The sequence below is a fragment of the Zeus faber genome (genome assembly GCF_960531495.2).
Source record: "Zeus faber genome assembly, chromosome: 21".
Classification (NCBI taxonomy): domain Eukaryota; kingdom Metazoa; phylum Chordata; class Actinopteri; order Zeiformes; family Zeidae; genus Zeus; species Zeus faber.
Window position 1 is genome coordinate 23,292,662 of NC_137208.1, and position 18,027 is coordinate 23,310,688.

An 18,027-nucleotide genomic window follows, 5' to 3' on the forward strand; every position below is an offset into this window, starting at 1 on the left:
CTGTCCATGGTGCTGTTTCTTGACTTAACTCTCTTCTTGTTATACTTTTCTCCTTGCGTTTGACGCTGCGGCACAGGCAAACGACGGCTCGTTGTGCCGTCCGTTGCCGTGACCAATATGAACATTTTTCCGCCCAGACCGACGACAAGATACGACCAAGTAGAGTTGGCCAATAACCGGGGCTGCACATACGATGCCATCTTTGTGCTCCACAGCTCTCTCGTGGCGCCCAACCCTCTGCAAGGGGAAGCAGGATCCGCAACTCCCGATCTGCAGCCCTCGCCCCCAGCCCCCACCCCCAGCCCCACCCCCGCACCAAACATCACAAATCTCCCAATTGCGACTTGACTTGTGTGTTGTGTGTTTTGAAGGGGGGAGGGTGGGGGAGGGGAGGGGAGGGGCAAATCCTTGTGCAGCAGGGTGAGGGGTGTCATTCACATTGGAAATGGAAAAAGTGTTTTTCCCTCCTTCAGAGAAAATCATCACATGATGGAAAAAAAACTCCATTACTTTGGATTTTTTTTTAAGCTGCTGTTGTAATTTGTAGCTACATATACACGTGATCCAATAGATTTGCAGAGTTAATCGTTTCATGTTTTTGGACAATCGTTTGTTCCAAACGTTGTGAAAGGATGTCGATGTTCGGCTATGGGATGGAACTGCACGTATTGCGTGGGGCAATAGATGAGGTCAACCTGAAAGATCGCCACTTCATTATGACACATTGATTTCGCAGGCGGCGTCCAACAAAAAGAAAGAATTGTGGATACATACAGGGAATTTGACTTCGGTTCTCAGTTTCGTGCGGGTCAACACAGCAACATGTAAAAATAAGTTCAAAAAAAAGTAAAGCATAATCCAAGCAAAATATTTAGATACTAAGTGCGATATTATGCTCAGTAATAAACAGTATTAACCACGTGTGTAGCGGACAAACAGCATATTCAAGGAGGTAGAGGAGTGACACTGAAATACACATTTTTACTTTACGAATTTTAAGAAAGTTTTAAGAATAAATGTATCGACATCAAATAATTAACATGATTACAAACATCTCGTTTGGAATAGTTCACGTTTTTTTTTTTTTAAGTTTAGTTATTAACTATTTTCAAATGTGCAACAGAGATGTCACCGTAGCATGGCATTCGCAAGTACAAATATTATTTACAACATTTATAACAATATACTCAACTTAGATAGAAAAAAAATTACAATACAGAAAAGAGACATACAAAAAGGGGGGGGGGGGGGGGGTGTCATATCAAATGTGTAAACTGAGAACAACGAAGATAATTGTAGTGCATTCCTGCTCTCCATGAATGGAATACTCCACGTTAAAATAGTTCCACATGTAATGTTGTGAGCCCGGGCGCATGCGCAGGACGGAGCGTATGCTTGTGTGACGGGGGGAGAAGGGGGGGGGGGCAGACGACGGCAGAGTAGCGTTCTTCCCTCTCCGCTCCATCCGGGAACTCTCGAATTAGCATTGACAGCCGAAGCACAACTCCACCCCCCTACCCCCAAGGCAAAGTGAAATCAATCCGCGGACTCGGACAAAATATAGTCCTCCTCTTTTCAACTCAAAATTGGCGAAATAACCGCCGCCGGGCCGCCCCGGTCCGACGCGTCGACCTTTGGATAATATTTGGAACGTATCCGGGCTGAAGGCGCGACCTTCCCGCCGTGTTTCGGGCACTTTCACCACCCCCAGCCTCCCCCCGCGACGGGCGCAAAGTGGGTGACGAGTCCTACCCTGTAAAAAAAGAAGAAGCGAGAACTTGCTTCGCGACCCCCGAGTAGTTCTTCTTTCGATTGTTGTAAAAAAAAAAAATCTTTTTAATTCGCTCAAACTTCGCCTCGACCGCGTCGAAAGTGGGGGAAAAGTGCTTTAGGAGTCGGAACATGGAACGGCAAGGCCTGCGAGAGGCGTTGAAAGTAGAACTCCAATGTCATCAGGTAAACGGAAACGTCGTGTTATTTCTCTAGCCGTGTTGGTGTGTTGGGGAAATATCCGACGGGGGGAGGGATGCAACGGGCAAATAAGTAATGCGACGGCGCCACGCGTCGCTTATGTACGAGCTGACACCGCGGCGTTGCACTTTGGCGTCAGATCGGTGTACTTTTTACACTACTTTGCCGTAGTCGCGGGTCTCGATCGAGCGACTAGGATTCGGAGTGGGTAATGCGGTGGTTCCGTGTGGGGACGAGCAGGACGAGACCTGAATATTTATGAGGTGGAGAGAGGGGAAGGAAAAAGCCCCGACCGGCTCGCAGGCTCGCCGCTTTGTTCCTCCCTTTCCACACTAACTTGGAACACTTTTTTTTTTCTCTCGGTAAATTCAACACTTCCGTCTCCTCCTCGCTTGAGAAACTAGTTGCACAGATGAAGCAAGACCCTCAGGTAAAAAAAAGCCCCCCCCCCCCGCCCCCCTCAAAAACAACAACCTCACCGTTATTATCTTTTAGTTAGTTGCATTCGATGGGGGGGGAGGAGGGGGGGGTGCGAGAAACTTTATCGGCGTTAAATCTCTTTCTTTGGCCTCCCTGGGCCAGTGCAGCTTCGTGACTTTTGTTGACGCGATCACGTCGCACGATTTTGAAAGTTTCCCATCGATGCGATGTCTCTTTATTTTTTACGATCACACTGACACTGTTTTGTTCGATTGTAGGACGGAGAGCTTAAGAAACAGCTGCACGAAAGACAGACGAGAATAACGTCCCTAAGCGAAAAACAAGTAAGACACCATATACGTGTGTGTATATATATATACACACATATATATTTAATATTACTTTGACATTTCTATACCCGCTGTTACATTGTAGTCGCTTATTTATTACAACAACTGTGCTTCGATTTTCGTAAAAAAATATATATTCAAAAGTAACCTATTGAAATGGGTGATGTTTTTTGGCTAAGGTCTGTGCTCAAAGTTGTGTAACGTGAAATGTTGAAAAATGTAGCGTCCATTTTGAGTTGGTCGACATGTTTCTGGAGAGTGGGCTCATAATAAAAAAAAAGGAGCAGCTCAAGTATCCGGGCTCGACTTTTTGGAAAGGTTTCAGGCGTTTAACTTTCGTCGGCTGCGACTCTCTGAGGGTGGGGGGAGCATTAACGAAGTGTTTTTAATGGCTTTTTGTGTTTTAAATCGACCCCTTTTTGTTAGTTTACGGTTAGTCTCGTGGTATAATTTCTTTCTTTTTTTTGCGGTCACATGACTGCAATGCTGGCATTTGATTGGCCCACGGTTATACGCTTTCACTTTTTTTTACTATCTTAAACCAAACGCTGGGCGTAATGTTAATATTAACTCGAGACTAATATCCAATGTTTGTATTCCAACTTTTGTCGTGTGTCGATGTAGTTTTTGTCGTTGTTAGTTGCGTTTACCGACTGTAAGCGAAGCGGGTCGAGCCGCCTTACAGGACCAGGGACAGCTCCCGTCACACAACGGCTGCCTCGACACCTTCATCTTTTTTTTCCTCCTCCCTAAGTTATCGAAGCTTTATTTTTTAAGATGCTAAAGTAGTTTGTGGGTTTTAGTCGAAAATAAACCGCCGGTAAAATAGATTAGATGTAGATTATGTGGGGGGGGGGAAAATCTTTCGCCCTAGAGTTAATCGATTCCATTTCCTGTGGAATGCAGTTTTCCGGACTTGGAACAGCGCCTTGAACGTCGCAGTTCTAGCGATTTTAAAACTTACTTGTTAAATTTGTGTATTGTAGAATTGATACATTTGATTTTATATCGCCGTTTTTGTTCTTTCATAGGATACACCTATATTATAACAGCGTGTTTGCTTGGTTTATTTATTTATTATTATTATTTTTTCCTCTAGTGTTTTCGTGAAGCGCCTCAGTTTGGTAGTGGAAGCTTCCATTTTGAGAGAGAGAAGGGGTGGTTTCTTCCAACATGGAGAAAAAGTCTGCAGAGTTTTGTTCAGTGGGAAGGGGGGGAGGTGGGGGCCCCATTCATGCCTAACATTACCATTTTGATTGCTTTGATGCTGTTTTTTGGTGGAGGGGGAGGGGTGGTAAAGAGAGAGCGAGAGAGAGAGAATGCCCGAGTCAGCACTGCACAGGGGGGGATGTTTAATCACTGGATAGAACTGATTCTCTTTTGGTTTGTTGGGAAATATGACCTCCACTTTCCTCCATCCACCTATAACGACTGGATCACGGCGGTGCATGAATCCTAACTGTTATAGTCATGTTTGGTGGGGTAATCCCTGTGCTTTTCTCACTGGTATCGCAAAGGCCTCTTATTATACAAACGGACGTCCTGGCTTAAAAAAAAAAAAAAAAAGATTACATTTCTTGTATAGCCAGACGAACCAAAGCTGAGATAAGTCGATGTTTTACATGTAGAACGTGCTGCTGCTTTTTATGCAGAACCGTTTAAAAAAAAAAAAGGAAAATAATAACCGACCAGAAATGTAATTCCGAGAGATTTAACAAGCAAAGAAGCAAAAAGTTAGTTTGAGGAGTTAATATTGATGTTTGGGATTTAACGTGCGTCTCTTAACAGTTTGTTTAAAAAGTTGTATTAAAAAAATAATAATAATAATACATATATATATTTGTTAACAGATTCCAACATCCTGTATGGTAGTAGGGAAGGTAGTACCCCTCAGTAGTTTGTCTGAGTGCAGGTAGGAAACATGTGCAGGTACAGGATGAGAGTATGTGTGGCTGTTATTCAGGGGAGAGAAATTAGGATTTTGCAGCTAAAGGCCACATCCTTTGTATAGATAATGGGATGCAGCCCACTAACACATAAACAAACAAACAAACAAACAAACAAACAAACAAATATATCCTGAATGTAATTGGTCCATTTTATCCTTCATAGCAACATTTTACACTTTAGAATAAACAGACTCATTAATCCTTTAACCCCGGGGGGGGGGGGGGTTAAAGGATGGCTTTGAGTCTGGGGGGGGGCATGATTCCACTTGCTTTCCGTTGCATCATCGAACACTATCATTATAGCAGGTGTTCTTCAAAATATATCAAGCTGTAGATGAAAAAGCTCCTTTTCGTTTTGACTGTCATGCAATGGCTTGCTGCGGACTGAAGCAGAGTTCCCTTTTGACGATTAGTACTTAGTAATAATAAAGTAATAGTGTGATTATTGCTTTTGTACTTGTTCTTCCTTACGAACTTGGCAAGGAGTGTTCCAGTGGTTACTTTTGAGCAACCAGTACTAGCATGCCAGCTTTGCCACAAGGTCCAATCATTTTAGATCACCAAAAAGCTACAGAGTAACTTACAGACAGGGTGCAACGGCAAAATCAATCTCAAAGGGCCTCCAAGCGCTTGTTTTAAGAGACGTTGGATCAGCAGCTACATTTAGTGTTTTTAAATGTGCTGGCAACTGTGAGACAATGTTATGCTAAAAATTATAAAATAGTAAGGTTGAAATGAATTCATGTTGGCCATCTTGAATGACGTCACTCTGCTTCCTCCTTCTGAACTCTTTCCTCCCCGGGTTCTGACCATCCTTTCCAGTGTACCTTTCCCGGGGTCGGAATGCCCCAAATAAGTGTACCGGCGTCTACATCGTCAAGTAATTTCCTCCGGTTTAATACGGTGTCTAAATGGGGAGTGTTTTCCGATGATTTATTCATGTGCATGTGTCTGTATATTTGCGCTGACCCCTCTTCTCCAGCTGTAGGGGAATTTGAAAGGGTAGCAATATTGGATTTGAAATAAAACAAATCGGCACGGAACTTTTACATTTCGCTGGAATTGTCTTCGGCTGAGCACATTAAGAAGACGTAACAAAAAACACAAGAAGGAACCAGTGGACGTAGGACTAAAGTAGCATAGCCATGACAGTTTTTTTTTAACTGAAGGGAGAGAACATTAAGTAAGATGTTGTGTTATTCCAACAGACAGAGAGACCGGTCCCTATGGTGTGGAATATTTTTATAAAGTGCTGTGCGAGGATGCAACAGCAGGCTGGCGCTGGAAAACTATTCGTCGGGCTCTGTGGCAAATCTGCAGCCTGTCAGAAGCTATTTGCTGCTGCTGGAGTTCTTTCAGTGTGTGTGCGTGTGTGTGTGTGTGTGTGTGTGTGTGTGTGGGGGGGGGGGGGGGGGGGGTGGTGAAATGAAACAAAAATGTAAAATAAATGAGAAATCTTTGATTGCTAGGGCGCGCTGCTTTGTAATGCTTAAAGGACGCATCTGAAGCCTTTGGAAAGGATACCTCTCGGACCGGCGTCACATTGCAGCCTATGAGACTTGGTAGCTACAACAAGGGTGCAAGTAAACACAAATGATGCTGCATTTCTACCCCCACCAAATATATCAATTCATGGAGTTGTTGATGAGCTGCATTATCCCTTTTAATGGCCAGTCAACTGGGAAGTGTTCATTTGGACGCTGCAGTCGCCTGTTGTATTGCTGCTTCTTCAGATGGCACATTAGGCTCGCCGATGCAGGAACAGGAGATCTAGGTACGAGGCAGTTCAGAGCTAAGCCAGTGTGCTGGCTAATATTTCCTGATATCCTCTGGGGCCCGGATGTTGGGCTCAGTCCAGCTGTTGGGCTGAGCCCTTACTCGATACACATGGCATGACTTGATTTTTATATATAGATGTTGTAACTCCCCTATGGCTAAAGTTTTGTTAACATTTGACTTAAGAAGTGCGGAGACTAAAGGAAAAAATCTGCATTGCTGTTGCCGTTGTTTAACTTTCCCTGCTGATCTGGACCTGTCTCCCCCTTGCACATACATTAGTTACCCAAGGTCGCATGGATAGAACCGTACCGTGTCTTACATCGGGCTGTGCTCGGTAATTAGACATTTGAGAGGACAGGAAAAGCTGCCCCCAGTCCCCCGTGGGAAGCTGTGATAGCTCCAAACCCACCACCCCCACTCATTGACTTAATTCATGGAGGTCAGGTGGGTGGGTGGTTGGCTGGTTTGCTGGGTGTGGTGGTCCACCAGAGAGAGGGGCTTGCGTCAAGTTGAATGGAGGAGTGGGGCTTTGGGGGGGCGGCACTTTCCCAAGCTTGGTTAACTGCAGGTCCAACTCCGGCTAATCCCGGGACGGCTCATTACAGGCTCCTGCAATACCGATTAAATTGGGGTGGAGGGTTGTGAGGGATTTGCTTGCTGGACTAACTAACTTGTGCTTTTTCAGAGAGGATTGTTACTGTGGGCCTAGTGGGCTAGTTTTCTCCCCCTCCCCCTACCTCTCCCGCTACTTAGGCTTCTCCGACATTTCCAGATTTGTACGATGAGCTCACAACAAGGGCTTGGTGTAGATTCTGCATTATTGCCCATCGGCTTTCTGAATTGAGGTGGTGCGGTTTCTGGCGTCCAAATTGAGGCAGCCGAGCAAACGTGCCCTATTAATTCCTCCACTGCTGAACCTGGCAGCCGGAGGAAATATAAGAGGAAGTCTTCTGAATAAACTACTGTTTGGGCTACATTATCGCAAAGTTCAGTCGGTGGAACACAGTTGGATTAATTAATTTTCAATTGGATACCGCAACCTCGTATCTGCATCGCCGTAAACTCACCCCAATTGTCGTACCCAGGACTTGCAGTTTGCCCCTGCCCCTTAAACCGCTGTTATTAACATGACTGACTCTCTTCTTGGCCTAATACACAGACGTTAGAGAAGCAGCATTCTACTCCGACTGTATATTCAGTGTGTTGTCGGAGTGGCAGCGCTCAGAGGCAGTGAGGTATTGTGGCTTAGACAGGCCTGGCTTCCAGCTTCTGTTTCAGCAATATGAATAATGGAGAAAAGTTTACAGGGGAAGTGAATAAGTAAGGGAAGTTTGAGTGTGTGTGTGTGTGTGTGTGTGTGTGTGTGTGTGTGTGTGTGTGTGTGTGTGTGTGTGTGTGTGTGTGTGTGTGTGTGTGTGTGTGTGTGTGTGTGTGTGTGTGTGTGTGTGTGTGTGTGTGTGTCTTCACAGATGGAGAAGGGTGGGTGGGTGTCCACACGGTATCTATCCTGGCGTGTAGAAGAAGATGATGATCGGGGTGGTAGATTCGGCACTTTGGAGTACAGGCAGACCCCCACCCCCCTTCCCCGGGCGTGATCACAAAGAGACAATAAATCCTGCGCCCGCTTTTATCTCTGCACTTCAGGCAACAAACCTCCACAATTTTTTTTTGTGTTTTGTCAGTCGCCACCGGAGGGGCTCCTCACTAAAGTTTTGATTAAAGCCCGAAATGTGCAAAAGGTGAAATAGCCTCCGGGTCTGGAGGGTCTGTCTTTCTGTCTGACTGGCTCTAACTATAACTCATACTCGTTGTGTTGAGAATGGCACATCGCCCCTTGTGGCAAGGAGGACGCCCTGCCTACCACACACACACGAACACACGCACACACACACAAATGTTTTTTCATTACCGGTATGGGGCAAACACTTGCTTCCAGCCGCTCTCGGGAGAAAAGTGCTGATCAAGCTGCGCCGGCGGGCAGAGGGAGCGGTAAAGGCTACAATGAATTAACCCATGTTGACTACTGTGACCCCCCCCCCCCGCCCCACAATCCTTCCCACGTTGCCTTGGAGCACACTTTCGTGTTTCCAAAAGGGGAATAAAAAGGCAACAAAAGGACATACTGAACGTGACACAAAGCGCTCACTTAGCTGCTGCACGTTCTGTAGGAAACCAGTGCCAACAGGTGCAGAACTTGCGTTCTTTGAATTCTCTTACAGTGACAACCAGCAAAACAGACCTGGATTGGTAAAGCAACTCGGTCTCACTGGGTAATTGTCCGGTTTTTCTTTTCCACGTGGCTAACTTATTGTTGGCTTTATCGAAGGAAAGCACAGATTAGATGCCTTAAATCAGGAAGAGGAGCGACGCCTTCCCCTTAGGTCCCATCACCCCCCTCGCCCCCCCAGCCAAAATATGAACCACAAGAGAAAAGGGAGCAGTGAGGAGTCATTAACCTTTGTCGCTTTCACAGATTTTAAACAATGCCTTGGCAGGCATAAGATTTTGGACGTTTTGAACGGAGAGCTGACTGGAAGTCGTCTCCGTTCAACCAAAAAAAACCCCTTTCTTTGCAGGCTAACGTAACAGGAAGACACCGCTGTTGCGGGGTCATTAACGCCGGGTGCCGTCTGTTTCGAGACACATTTGACTCGGATTTCTGTGTCGGAACTGCTGATCGACCAACTGCTGATTCTACCAACGTTTGGTTTCCCTCTGACTCGCTAACCCTGCTGTTTTTGAGGCAGCGCGTGGAACGTGGGGGTCATTCAGTTTGTGCTTCAGGCTTTAATGTGCTCCCTTGAGGAAGTGGGTGTATGTGTGTGTGGGTTGGAGTACACAGAACTTTGTGCAGAAAGTCATGTCTGCGCCTCCTTTTGAACACCTCTCTTGTCTCTACATATTGATAATATTGGTGAAAGTGAGCAAGACCAACACAGATAATTATATTATTATTCATGACATTTCACTGCATATATGTATGACCGTTTGTTTATGTATGTGACAAATAACCTTTTCAATCTTGCTTGAATATTGAATCTTATGTGTCCGACATATTTTTACATTCGATCAGAGTTTTGTTTGAAAAAAAACAAAAAAAAAACGGTAGATACAATCATTACAAAATCTTATATCCAATATCTTCTAGTTACTGGAGAATAACTGCCACTTGACCATCATGGGACTCACTCGTTAGCATAGTGCTACTAGTTAGCATCAGTAGATAGGTACTTTATTCATCCCCGTTGGTAAATTGCGATGTCCCAGCAGCTCACATCAACACACAGTAAGACAGAAAATTGAGGCAAAACAATAAAAAAAAAGAGAAAAAGGCAATATATGGAACATTTGGAAATCGTATAATAAACCTAATAGTTAAATTTGGGAAAACTTAACCCAATGATAAATAACAGATATATCCTCAGAAATAAAAATGACTGTAACCCTAACCCTCAACAATGACTTATGAAATAAACAGTGAAGCAGAAGTAGTATATGTAATAGTGCTGTTAGTTAGCGTAGTGCTACTTTATGTGAACTTTGTGTAGATAGAATTTTCTCCTTCTCAACTGCATTGTATGCATCTGCAAAGTCTTTGTTGAACACGCAGCTGTAGATTATTCCTCACGCACCCAAAGGGAACCTTCATCCTGTAGAATTATGAAATTAAGTTAAACCTAGCCTGCTTTGAGTCGAGAGTGATGTAATCCCCTCTTGAAACACATAAATCTTTCTGGGCTAAAAGTGCCTGGAACAGGACAACTGCTGGAGCTACAGACACGGTTGAGGTCTCGTTAGAACAGGGATGTCACAGACATCTCGTGGTTCAAGTTTTTATCCATATCAAGCCACATACGGAGCAGGAATTAGTAAAAAAAAACTGAAGTACACCGGAAGTAGCCAAAAGTTTGTGCATCGCTCACATACCAAGGTTCTAAAACTTCCGGTCGGATGGTGGAGGGGGATGAGTTTGTGGAGTAAGATGCTTTGATATCATCGTCCAATTGGCTATATACGTGGAGGTTGTGGCTACAAACGCACATTAGTACTGTGTGAGGTGCGTGGTGTAGACTCCATCTCTCTGTAGTGGTTGCAGACTGCGCGTGTGCATATGTGTTTATATGCGTGTTTGTGTGTGTGTGTGTGTGTGTGTGTGTGTGTGTGTATCCCTTTACCTGCTTGAGGTGGACGGGGCGTTTTGTTTGAAATGTTATCCCTTTTGCCCTGTTTGTAAATATAAACATATTTTGTTTGCATCGAACCATGTGCGGTTTTCTTCCTTATTTTGCGGCATTCAAGTCCAAAACAGTCCAAAACATATTCGTTGTTTGTGTCATCAAACATGTAGTTCGCTTGCATCTCCAGAGCAATGGGTCCAAATCATGTCCGTTTTTTTTTAGTCCCAAAGGTTTAAAAAGTTTATGAAATGTGGGATATGACGTGTTTCTTCCGTTTGAATGGAACTGTGTTGTTGGGAACTTCCACACTGACCAACATAAGTGTATTTGCTTGTAGTAGCAATTCTGCGCGTCATCATGACTCAGAAAACTTGCGCCACCGCGTCATTACGTCAGCCGGTGCTGAGTTCAAGGGAAACTCTGAAAATGGTAACTCGGTTTAGATGTAATGCTGATGTGAAGATGAGCAACAGCATGAACTGATGCTACTTTCCATGGGAGCTTTTAAAAATAAATAAATACAATTTATGAATATGACTACTTGAAATCAAATCATTTCCATTTATGACCAATAAGTAACAAGTGCTGCCGCTTTAATTAACACTTTACTAAAATAACATTTTGATAAAATCAAAAACAAAATCAATATGGCAAGTAGGTCTAAATAAATAATAAAGTTTGTGGTGTTGTCCGTCTTCGTTGGCACATCCCGTCTACATATTTTACAAAATGAATATTTAACGTCGGCTAAGAGTGCCTTAATATCACAAAATACGCCAAACTATGGATGTATGTGTCCCAACGATACATCATCTTTCCGTTCTCCTCAGAGTTTTAGATGCTGCGGCTCTGTCTCCGCTCCGTGTGTGTGTGTGTTGGGGGGGGGGGCCTAGTTCTATATCGACAAACATGATTTGGTCAGAGGTGAAGCTTTCAGATCAGCTTTAGATCTGCAGACTTTTTTAATCAAAATTATCCACCCAGCACTAACTCAAATGTGCTAGTAGGGAATTATTTTCACTGGACATTATGACCGGAGAGATTTAAATATGTTGGACTTCAACAGGTTTTCCCGGTCAAAAACCGGCAATTACCGGATAACAGAAGTGCTGGTACAGACACAGAATAACAATCCACAAATGTTACAAAGATAAGATAAGGATAAGGAATTCCAAAATCCAGAAATTCACATATACATGAAATCTGTCACTGAATCAATCTAAGGGTTTACACATAACAGATAGTATTCTCTCTCTTTCTAGGGAGAAAGAACCATTTGAACATCTGATAGTAGTTCCATCTGTAACCCTTAAATGTAAATCTGCATTGTGAATTCGACAAATGCTCGAGTTAAACACAAAACAATCTTGGATAGAGAGAGAGAGGTAGAGTGCCTCACAAAGATTATCCATGGGGGGCGGGGTCCATTGAAAATGACCCCAATAAGTCGAAAATTGCCAAGCGTAGCGATATTTGGCTCTGTGAATGTGAATCGCAGTTCGGTGCCTGAGTGATGTGTGTGCGTTTTTTGTTTCAAAAAGCTATTAGCTCTGCACTGTGGCTGTATTTGTTTTAGCAGAAGCTCATATCACCGCTCAATTTCACACGGGATTCGGGTAATAGACATCGGTTTGGTTGCACTGTCAGTCGAGTCCGCCAACATTTTATTTCCCCCTTTTGCTGATTAGACCTCGTCAATGCAGGCTGCATTGGCTGTTTGTGTCTGTATGTTGTTGGGACAGTCAATTATATTGGCAAATTTTCTATTTTCAAAGTTCATCCACACTCTATTAACACGGCTTACCGTACAGCCCATGGCAACCGTTCACTTCACGTTGTGGATATAGACCCTTACAGTTCGTGGTGGCGCTCACCTCACCAAAGATTACCCGCGATGACGGATGACCCCGGCACTGAGATGCCGGTAGAGAATCGAGGAGATGTTTCCTCATCTAGTCCCTGGCCCTCAGCGATTCAAGTGATTAAGTTCTCTGCGGGGAACAAAGGTGCCTATCCACTAATACTTACAATGGTAACATCAACTCTAAGTGTTGTCTACGTGCGTCCGAGGCCAGTGAGGGGTAGTTAACAGCGAGCCATCAAGTTTTCAATAGATGTTCTTTTGTTTCCTTGCAACCTACCATTGCCTAGTAACCTACCGATAGTTAGTTGGGCTTTGGATAAACAAGGTTCTATGGTGTGGTGTTGTGCAGTGAGTGGGGTAGGGGCAGCCCCCCCCCCCCATCCTGGTGTAATTCAGAGTTAATGGAACAAAAGCTGCAGTGGCATAGCTCTCTTCCATGAAAGAACCTTGATGGACTCCTTCAGCCCTCATTCAAAAGGCCTCGCTGTTAATGAACCCCCCACCTCCTGCCCCCCGACCATTCTTTCTACCTGGTATCGTAGCAACACACTCCATCATGGCCCCCAGCAGCCTGTGCCTGCATGTGTGTGTGCAGCAGAGGTGGAAAAACTATTGAAGAATTCTACTCAAGCTTGCCAGACGTTAGACCTAATTACACGTGTTGAGTATTAATTTACTTTTAAAACACATAGACTTCTCACCGCCTCTGTGCAACAGGAGAGCCATAGCCCCAGTATTAATCAGTAGGAATCGTCAAACAGTAAAATGAAATTAATTAATTAAGCGAGTTAACCTCAGAGAGAAGCCATTGGTCTTACATTGACTTGATCTTTAACTTAACCCTTGCGCGATTGGTGGAGATTAACTACTTTTTCAAGCTCTGCCGATACAGGGAGCTCTCTGTAGAGAACAGATGTTCTAAAATGAAGGAGAAGGTGACATTATGATTCTAAATTAAGAATGAGTAGAGTTACAGACTCTGTTTAGATTCCCAGACTTGGGTTTAGACGGCCCTGTAGCAGTACCCCTCACGAAAGCCATTTAACCATCTAGGATAAATATATACAGTCTATATATATATGTTAGTAATATCATCACTTTAAAGTGGTAATCCATCACATTGTCTGTGTTGGGTGGATTAAGCTGAAAGTTTAACTGTATGGGTTTTTTTTTCAACATTCAGGACAAATACCACTTGAATGTCTGCACTTGGTAATGGAAATATCCTGTATTCCCACGCTGCCACCCTGAAGAGTACTAGAGTGCTATTTGATTTATTAACCGCAACAACTATCGCAATCGCCATTTTAAGTAATATGCAAAAGTTGCCTGCCTTGCTATCGAAGCAGATTGGACATCTAACATCTGTAATTTAGTCATTACCATTGAACTGCTCTTAAAGTTCAATGAGACTAGATCAAACACTGAACTTGTTTTTCAGCACTTTATTACTAAAATTAGTCTTCAAGTTAGACTAACGAATTCCCCTTAATGATTTGAAAGTTTTAATGGCTCATGCATCTCACAAGTTAGTTTAGATGTGGTCTGATTCCGTATCATTACTGAATTGTATGGTTTTTGATGTGTAATGTGCTCTTGGGAAAACAAATTTTGATCCCAAGGAGACACCATGTCTGAAAGAATATGGATATATCTACGTCTTCCCTCATGCTCAAATTATTAACAGTTATTAAAGAGTGTCTAGGTCGTTATTCAGACTACTGTCCAATCTGTTGGTGGACAATTGTGTACAAATGGACGAAGGTTGCATTGAGTATTTAAAAAGACTAAGCCAAGCAAGATTTTACCAAAGCCATTTAGGAATGAACTACCATAAAACCAAACTAAGAATCATTAAAAGCAGAGCTGAAGGCCAGAGTCTCTTTTATTATTATTATTATTTTTTTTCTGTGCAGAGATTAGAATCAAGTCCTGGTTGAATCTTTTTTTTTTGTTTCTCTGTAAAGGGCAGAGAATTACAAATGGCTGCCATATTGACTGTTTGCTTGATAAGCGTTTTACCAGGCCCCTGTCTCTGTTGATAACCCGGAACGGGGCTGAGGTCAGCAGCTTAGTGTCTTGAGTACTAGCCACTGTGTGCTGTCAGCGCAAGGACCACCCCCGCCACCCCTCCATCTAGTCATGCTCACTACCTGTCTCTCCCAAATCTTAAACAACGTTTTTTTTACGGCACATTATGTTGACAGTTATCATGACGACACCGTCTGAAACGCCAAGAGAGATTTGTCATTGCGCTACAGCGATTTTGTCCCAGTGGCTTTATGTGCAAAGAATCTACAGTTAATTGATACAAAAGCAAATACATTAAAGGTCAAGGATGGGCAAGTATGTAGCAACTGGTACGGTTACAGGAAGTATGGATGGGGTGCAGGTTGCTTCTTTCAGTAATGACATATCAGGTATTGAACTATGGACTTTTTAGCTTGGAGACAACCTCCCAGGCTACCCTACTAGGCCCACTATCCCACCCCTAAAGAAGAAAATGTAAATTACACGGAGATCCTTGATTTTGAACATTCCAGCTTGACTCTGCATACAGAAGGGTTAAGGTGGGAAAATTTGAAAGTGTGATATACAACCTTTCCCCTACCAACTCCCCCATCAACAGTGAAATGTAAAAAATGGTTCAGAAAGAGAGAGAGCGAGACCCTCCCACTCTTCCACTCCCCAATCCCCACTACAAACAATGACCTCATTCAGCCATCTAAGCAGACGTTATCAGAAAGAGGTCGGTTACAGAAAGGCAGCGATGAGACTAGATCACTTATTGTTGGCTTGATTAGCCTTTGTACTCAACTACTTTTAAACAACTACAGTTGAAAAGACAGTAGTTACCCCAAACTACAATTAGCAACAGTTTCATGTGATGGAGGGAGGGAGCGGGGTTGAAAGAAAGAACATTCTGTCCCACTGGTGCTGCCATGCTGCCCTCAAGCAGTAAACTGAGAAACTGAGACGCTGTAAATGAAGCAAAATTCCCTTTTTTTCCCTTGTCTTTATTTCAACAGCTTACAGTAGCTCGGATTCCAGTTTTCGGTTGGCATGCTGCTCCTGGGGAACCCCCCACCCCAAATAACAAGCTGACGTCCCGCAATGCCGCGCTGTATTTGTTTTTATTTACTTATTTTTAATGCATTATCAAGTCTCCTAGTGGAACGGGGAAAGAGGCCCCCATCATAAAAGGAAGTAGGGCTTTGCGCTCAACAAGGGTAACTTCAAAGACTGCTTGAAAAATTGATCAGGTGGGTTTGTACCTAAGTAGGTCTCTGACTCCGCCCTCTTTATCAGGGCCAACAACACTACAACAGCAACGGCTGATGAAAGAGTGAATATTCTCACAGGTCATTTTATCTGGTGTTGGTGAGGCATCTTGGTGACTTCTTCAGAGGTCATATCTTGGAGTTAAAAGGCCAGTGCAAAGAGAGTTTGTAGATTACTCACAGCGGTTCGCCATACAAAGTGCAAAAGCAAGCACACAGTGTTATCTAACATGCCCAATGCCATTTAGCCATTCCCTCGAGCCCCACACAGCTGAGAAATGTCATCCCTCTCTTGTAGAATTACACAGGCCTCGTCCTGGATCTATATCGGACCAACTCAAGGTTCAGCTACTCTGGGAAACGGTCCAACCTTTCGTGTGGTTATTGGCCCATGCAGTGTGAAAAACCCAAGCAGGTGTCTTTAAAAGAGTCTGGCTTGCTGAGTGACAATGCAGAGCCAGTGGCATTCATTACCTTACCTTGGACTGTGATGCCTCCTCCCGCCTCCAGGGGCCCCAAGGTCACTGGGTCGTGTAGCGATGTTGCATCACCTGAACAGCAAACATCACAAGTGGAACCACAGCAAGCTGGGTATCAATCATCTTTCTGCTCCGCCCCCTGAAAAATGTTCTCTTCTGGAGAAACGATTAGGATGTTGATGACAGTGCTCATTTGTTAACCAGGGGGCACAGAGATGGACTTTTACCTTTCCTTGTGGCCCCCCTTCTAATTGAGAGCCCTTACAGACCTACACCATTCACCAAGTAGGGAGGGGTAGGAGTAAAACTGCCTGTAGCCCTTTGTTTGGTGGAAGGCCTGGGAGGACTTGTGCTGCTAAACACAAACCCCCTCTCGGGCCTAGGGGGTGGGGCTCCTTAATATACTGGTATCAGCTGGGATCAGGGGCCCCAAGATTAATGTATTGCACCGTGAAGGGCGGCCCCGGTCGTTCATTACGTGACGCCCGGGCCCCTCAGAACTGGGCGGCACTCTACAGTAACCCTCTTCTCCTGGATTTGGTTGCCATGGAGAAACCTTGGCCCCCACCTCCTCATTGCACTAGTTTCTGAGTGTTACATCACCGGGTGGTGGGGAGTAAAAAAATAACTAAAAGTAAGCCTCAATCCTACACCCTTGGCTTCTTGTCACCTGTGTGAAGCCAGGATTCCTTGTATCTAACTTGGAATTTTGGGTTCAGGATCTAGTCGTCTATGTCTATGTCTTCCTATGTCTCTGTATGTTGGCTAGCCACACAAGTAGTTTTGGCCTCCTGGATTCAAATGATTTGAGAAAATCGTGGGGCAGCGATGTCGGTATCGTTAAGCCGCGATGAACCCCCATCAGGTCCCTCTGCCTGCCTCTGTGCGTCTAATCCTGCCATCCCTCTCAAATCTGATCCTATCCGTAGATCCCCCACATTGCTCAAGGCGTTTGCTGCTTAAATACTGATAATGCCTTTCTAGTTTGTGGGGTAATATAATCTTTCAAAATCCCTGCCCCCCCATCAAAGCTGCAGTGACACAACAAACACCGCCTTTGGAAGACAGGCTGAGCCCTGACATTCCACGTCCCGAATTTCGACAATTTCCGAACTGCCTTTACCAGTATCCCTCACTTGTTTCGAACCTTCGTCACACCTGCTATATTTACTTCCCGCACGAGCGGCTTTGTATTCCTCCTGTTCCTAGCGAGGACGCCAGCCAAGCTGACACAATTATCACTTTCTCTGCAAGTCAAAAGCAGGTAACCAGGACATCTGTAAGAGGCTCTTTTTAGAAATATGTTTTTTTGTTGTTGTACCTGCTGGGGGTGGTGCGTCGCTAAAACACTGGAGTTATAAGCGGGGAGTCCTCCCCAACCCCAACCTCCCTTGACCTCACCAGTCCTGCTCCTCCCCTAAAGTAACCCTACCCTAACCCCTGAACTGGCAGTGATCATATATCTCTTCACATTTCTTGATTTATCCATGATTTGTCCGTCCGTAGTACTGACTGACATACTGACATACAGACATGTGTGGTACATACTGTATGTAATGGACGTCAATGCACTCAACTTGGGCCAACAGACCTATCTTCTGAAGGCCGGCAGCATCAGCAGCATCAGCTTGGCTGTGGTCATGTTGTTATGGAACGTGTGAATATGCCTCAAGCAAAGTTGAGACATTCCTTGGTCTGACGAGGCTGCCGCCGGGCGCCATTTAATGAAGACAGCAAAACCACCATATCCAGCGGT

The 18,027-nt window shown here is 44.4% G+C and overlaps 1 protein-coding gene across 1 annotated transcript in view; it reads left to right on the top strand.

Annotated features, from left to right (window-relative positions):
- Positions 1 to 1,902: 1,902 nt before the first annotated feature.
- The window catches only part of phf21b (PHD finger protein 21B), a gene marked incomplete at its 5' end in the record, with an annotated part of 67,439 nt that continues 51,314 nt past the window's right edge, over positions 1,903 to 18,027 (top strand). Inside the window, 3 exons of the mRNA XM_080022553.1 lie at positions 1,903 to 1,956; positions 2,369 to 2,401; positions 2,670 to 2,735. Of these exons, the coding sequence (XP_079878679.1) occupies positions 1,903 to 1,956; positions 2,369 to 2,401; positions 2,670 to 2,735 (153 nt within the window). The remainder of the gene's footprint in view (positions 1,957 to 2,368; positions 2,402 to 2,669; positions 2,736 to 18,027) is intronic.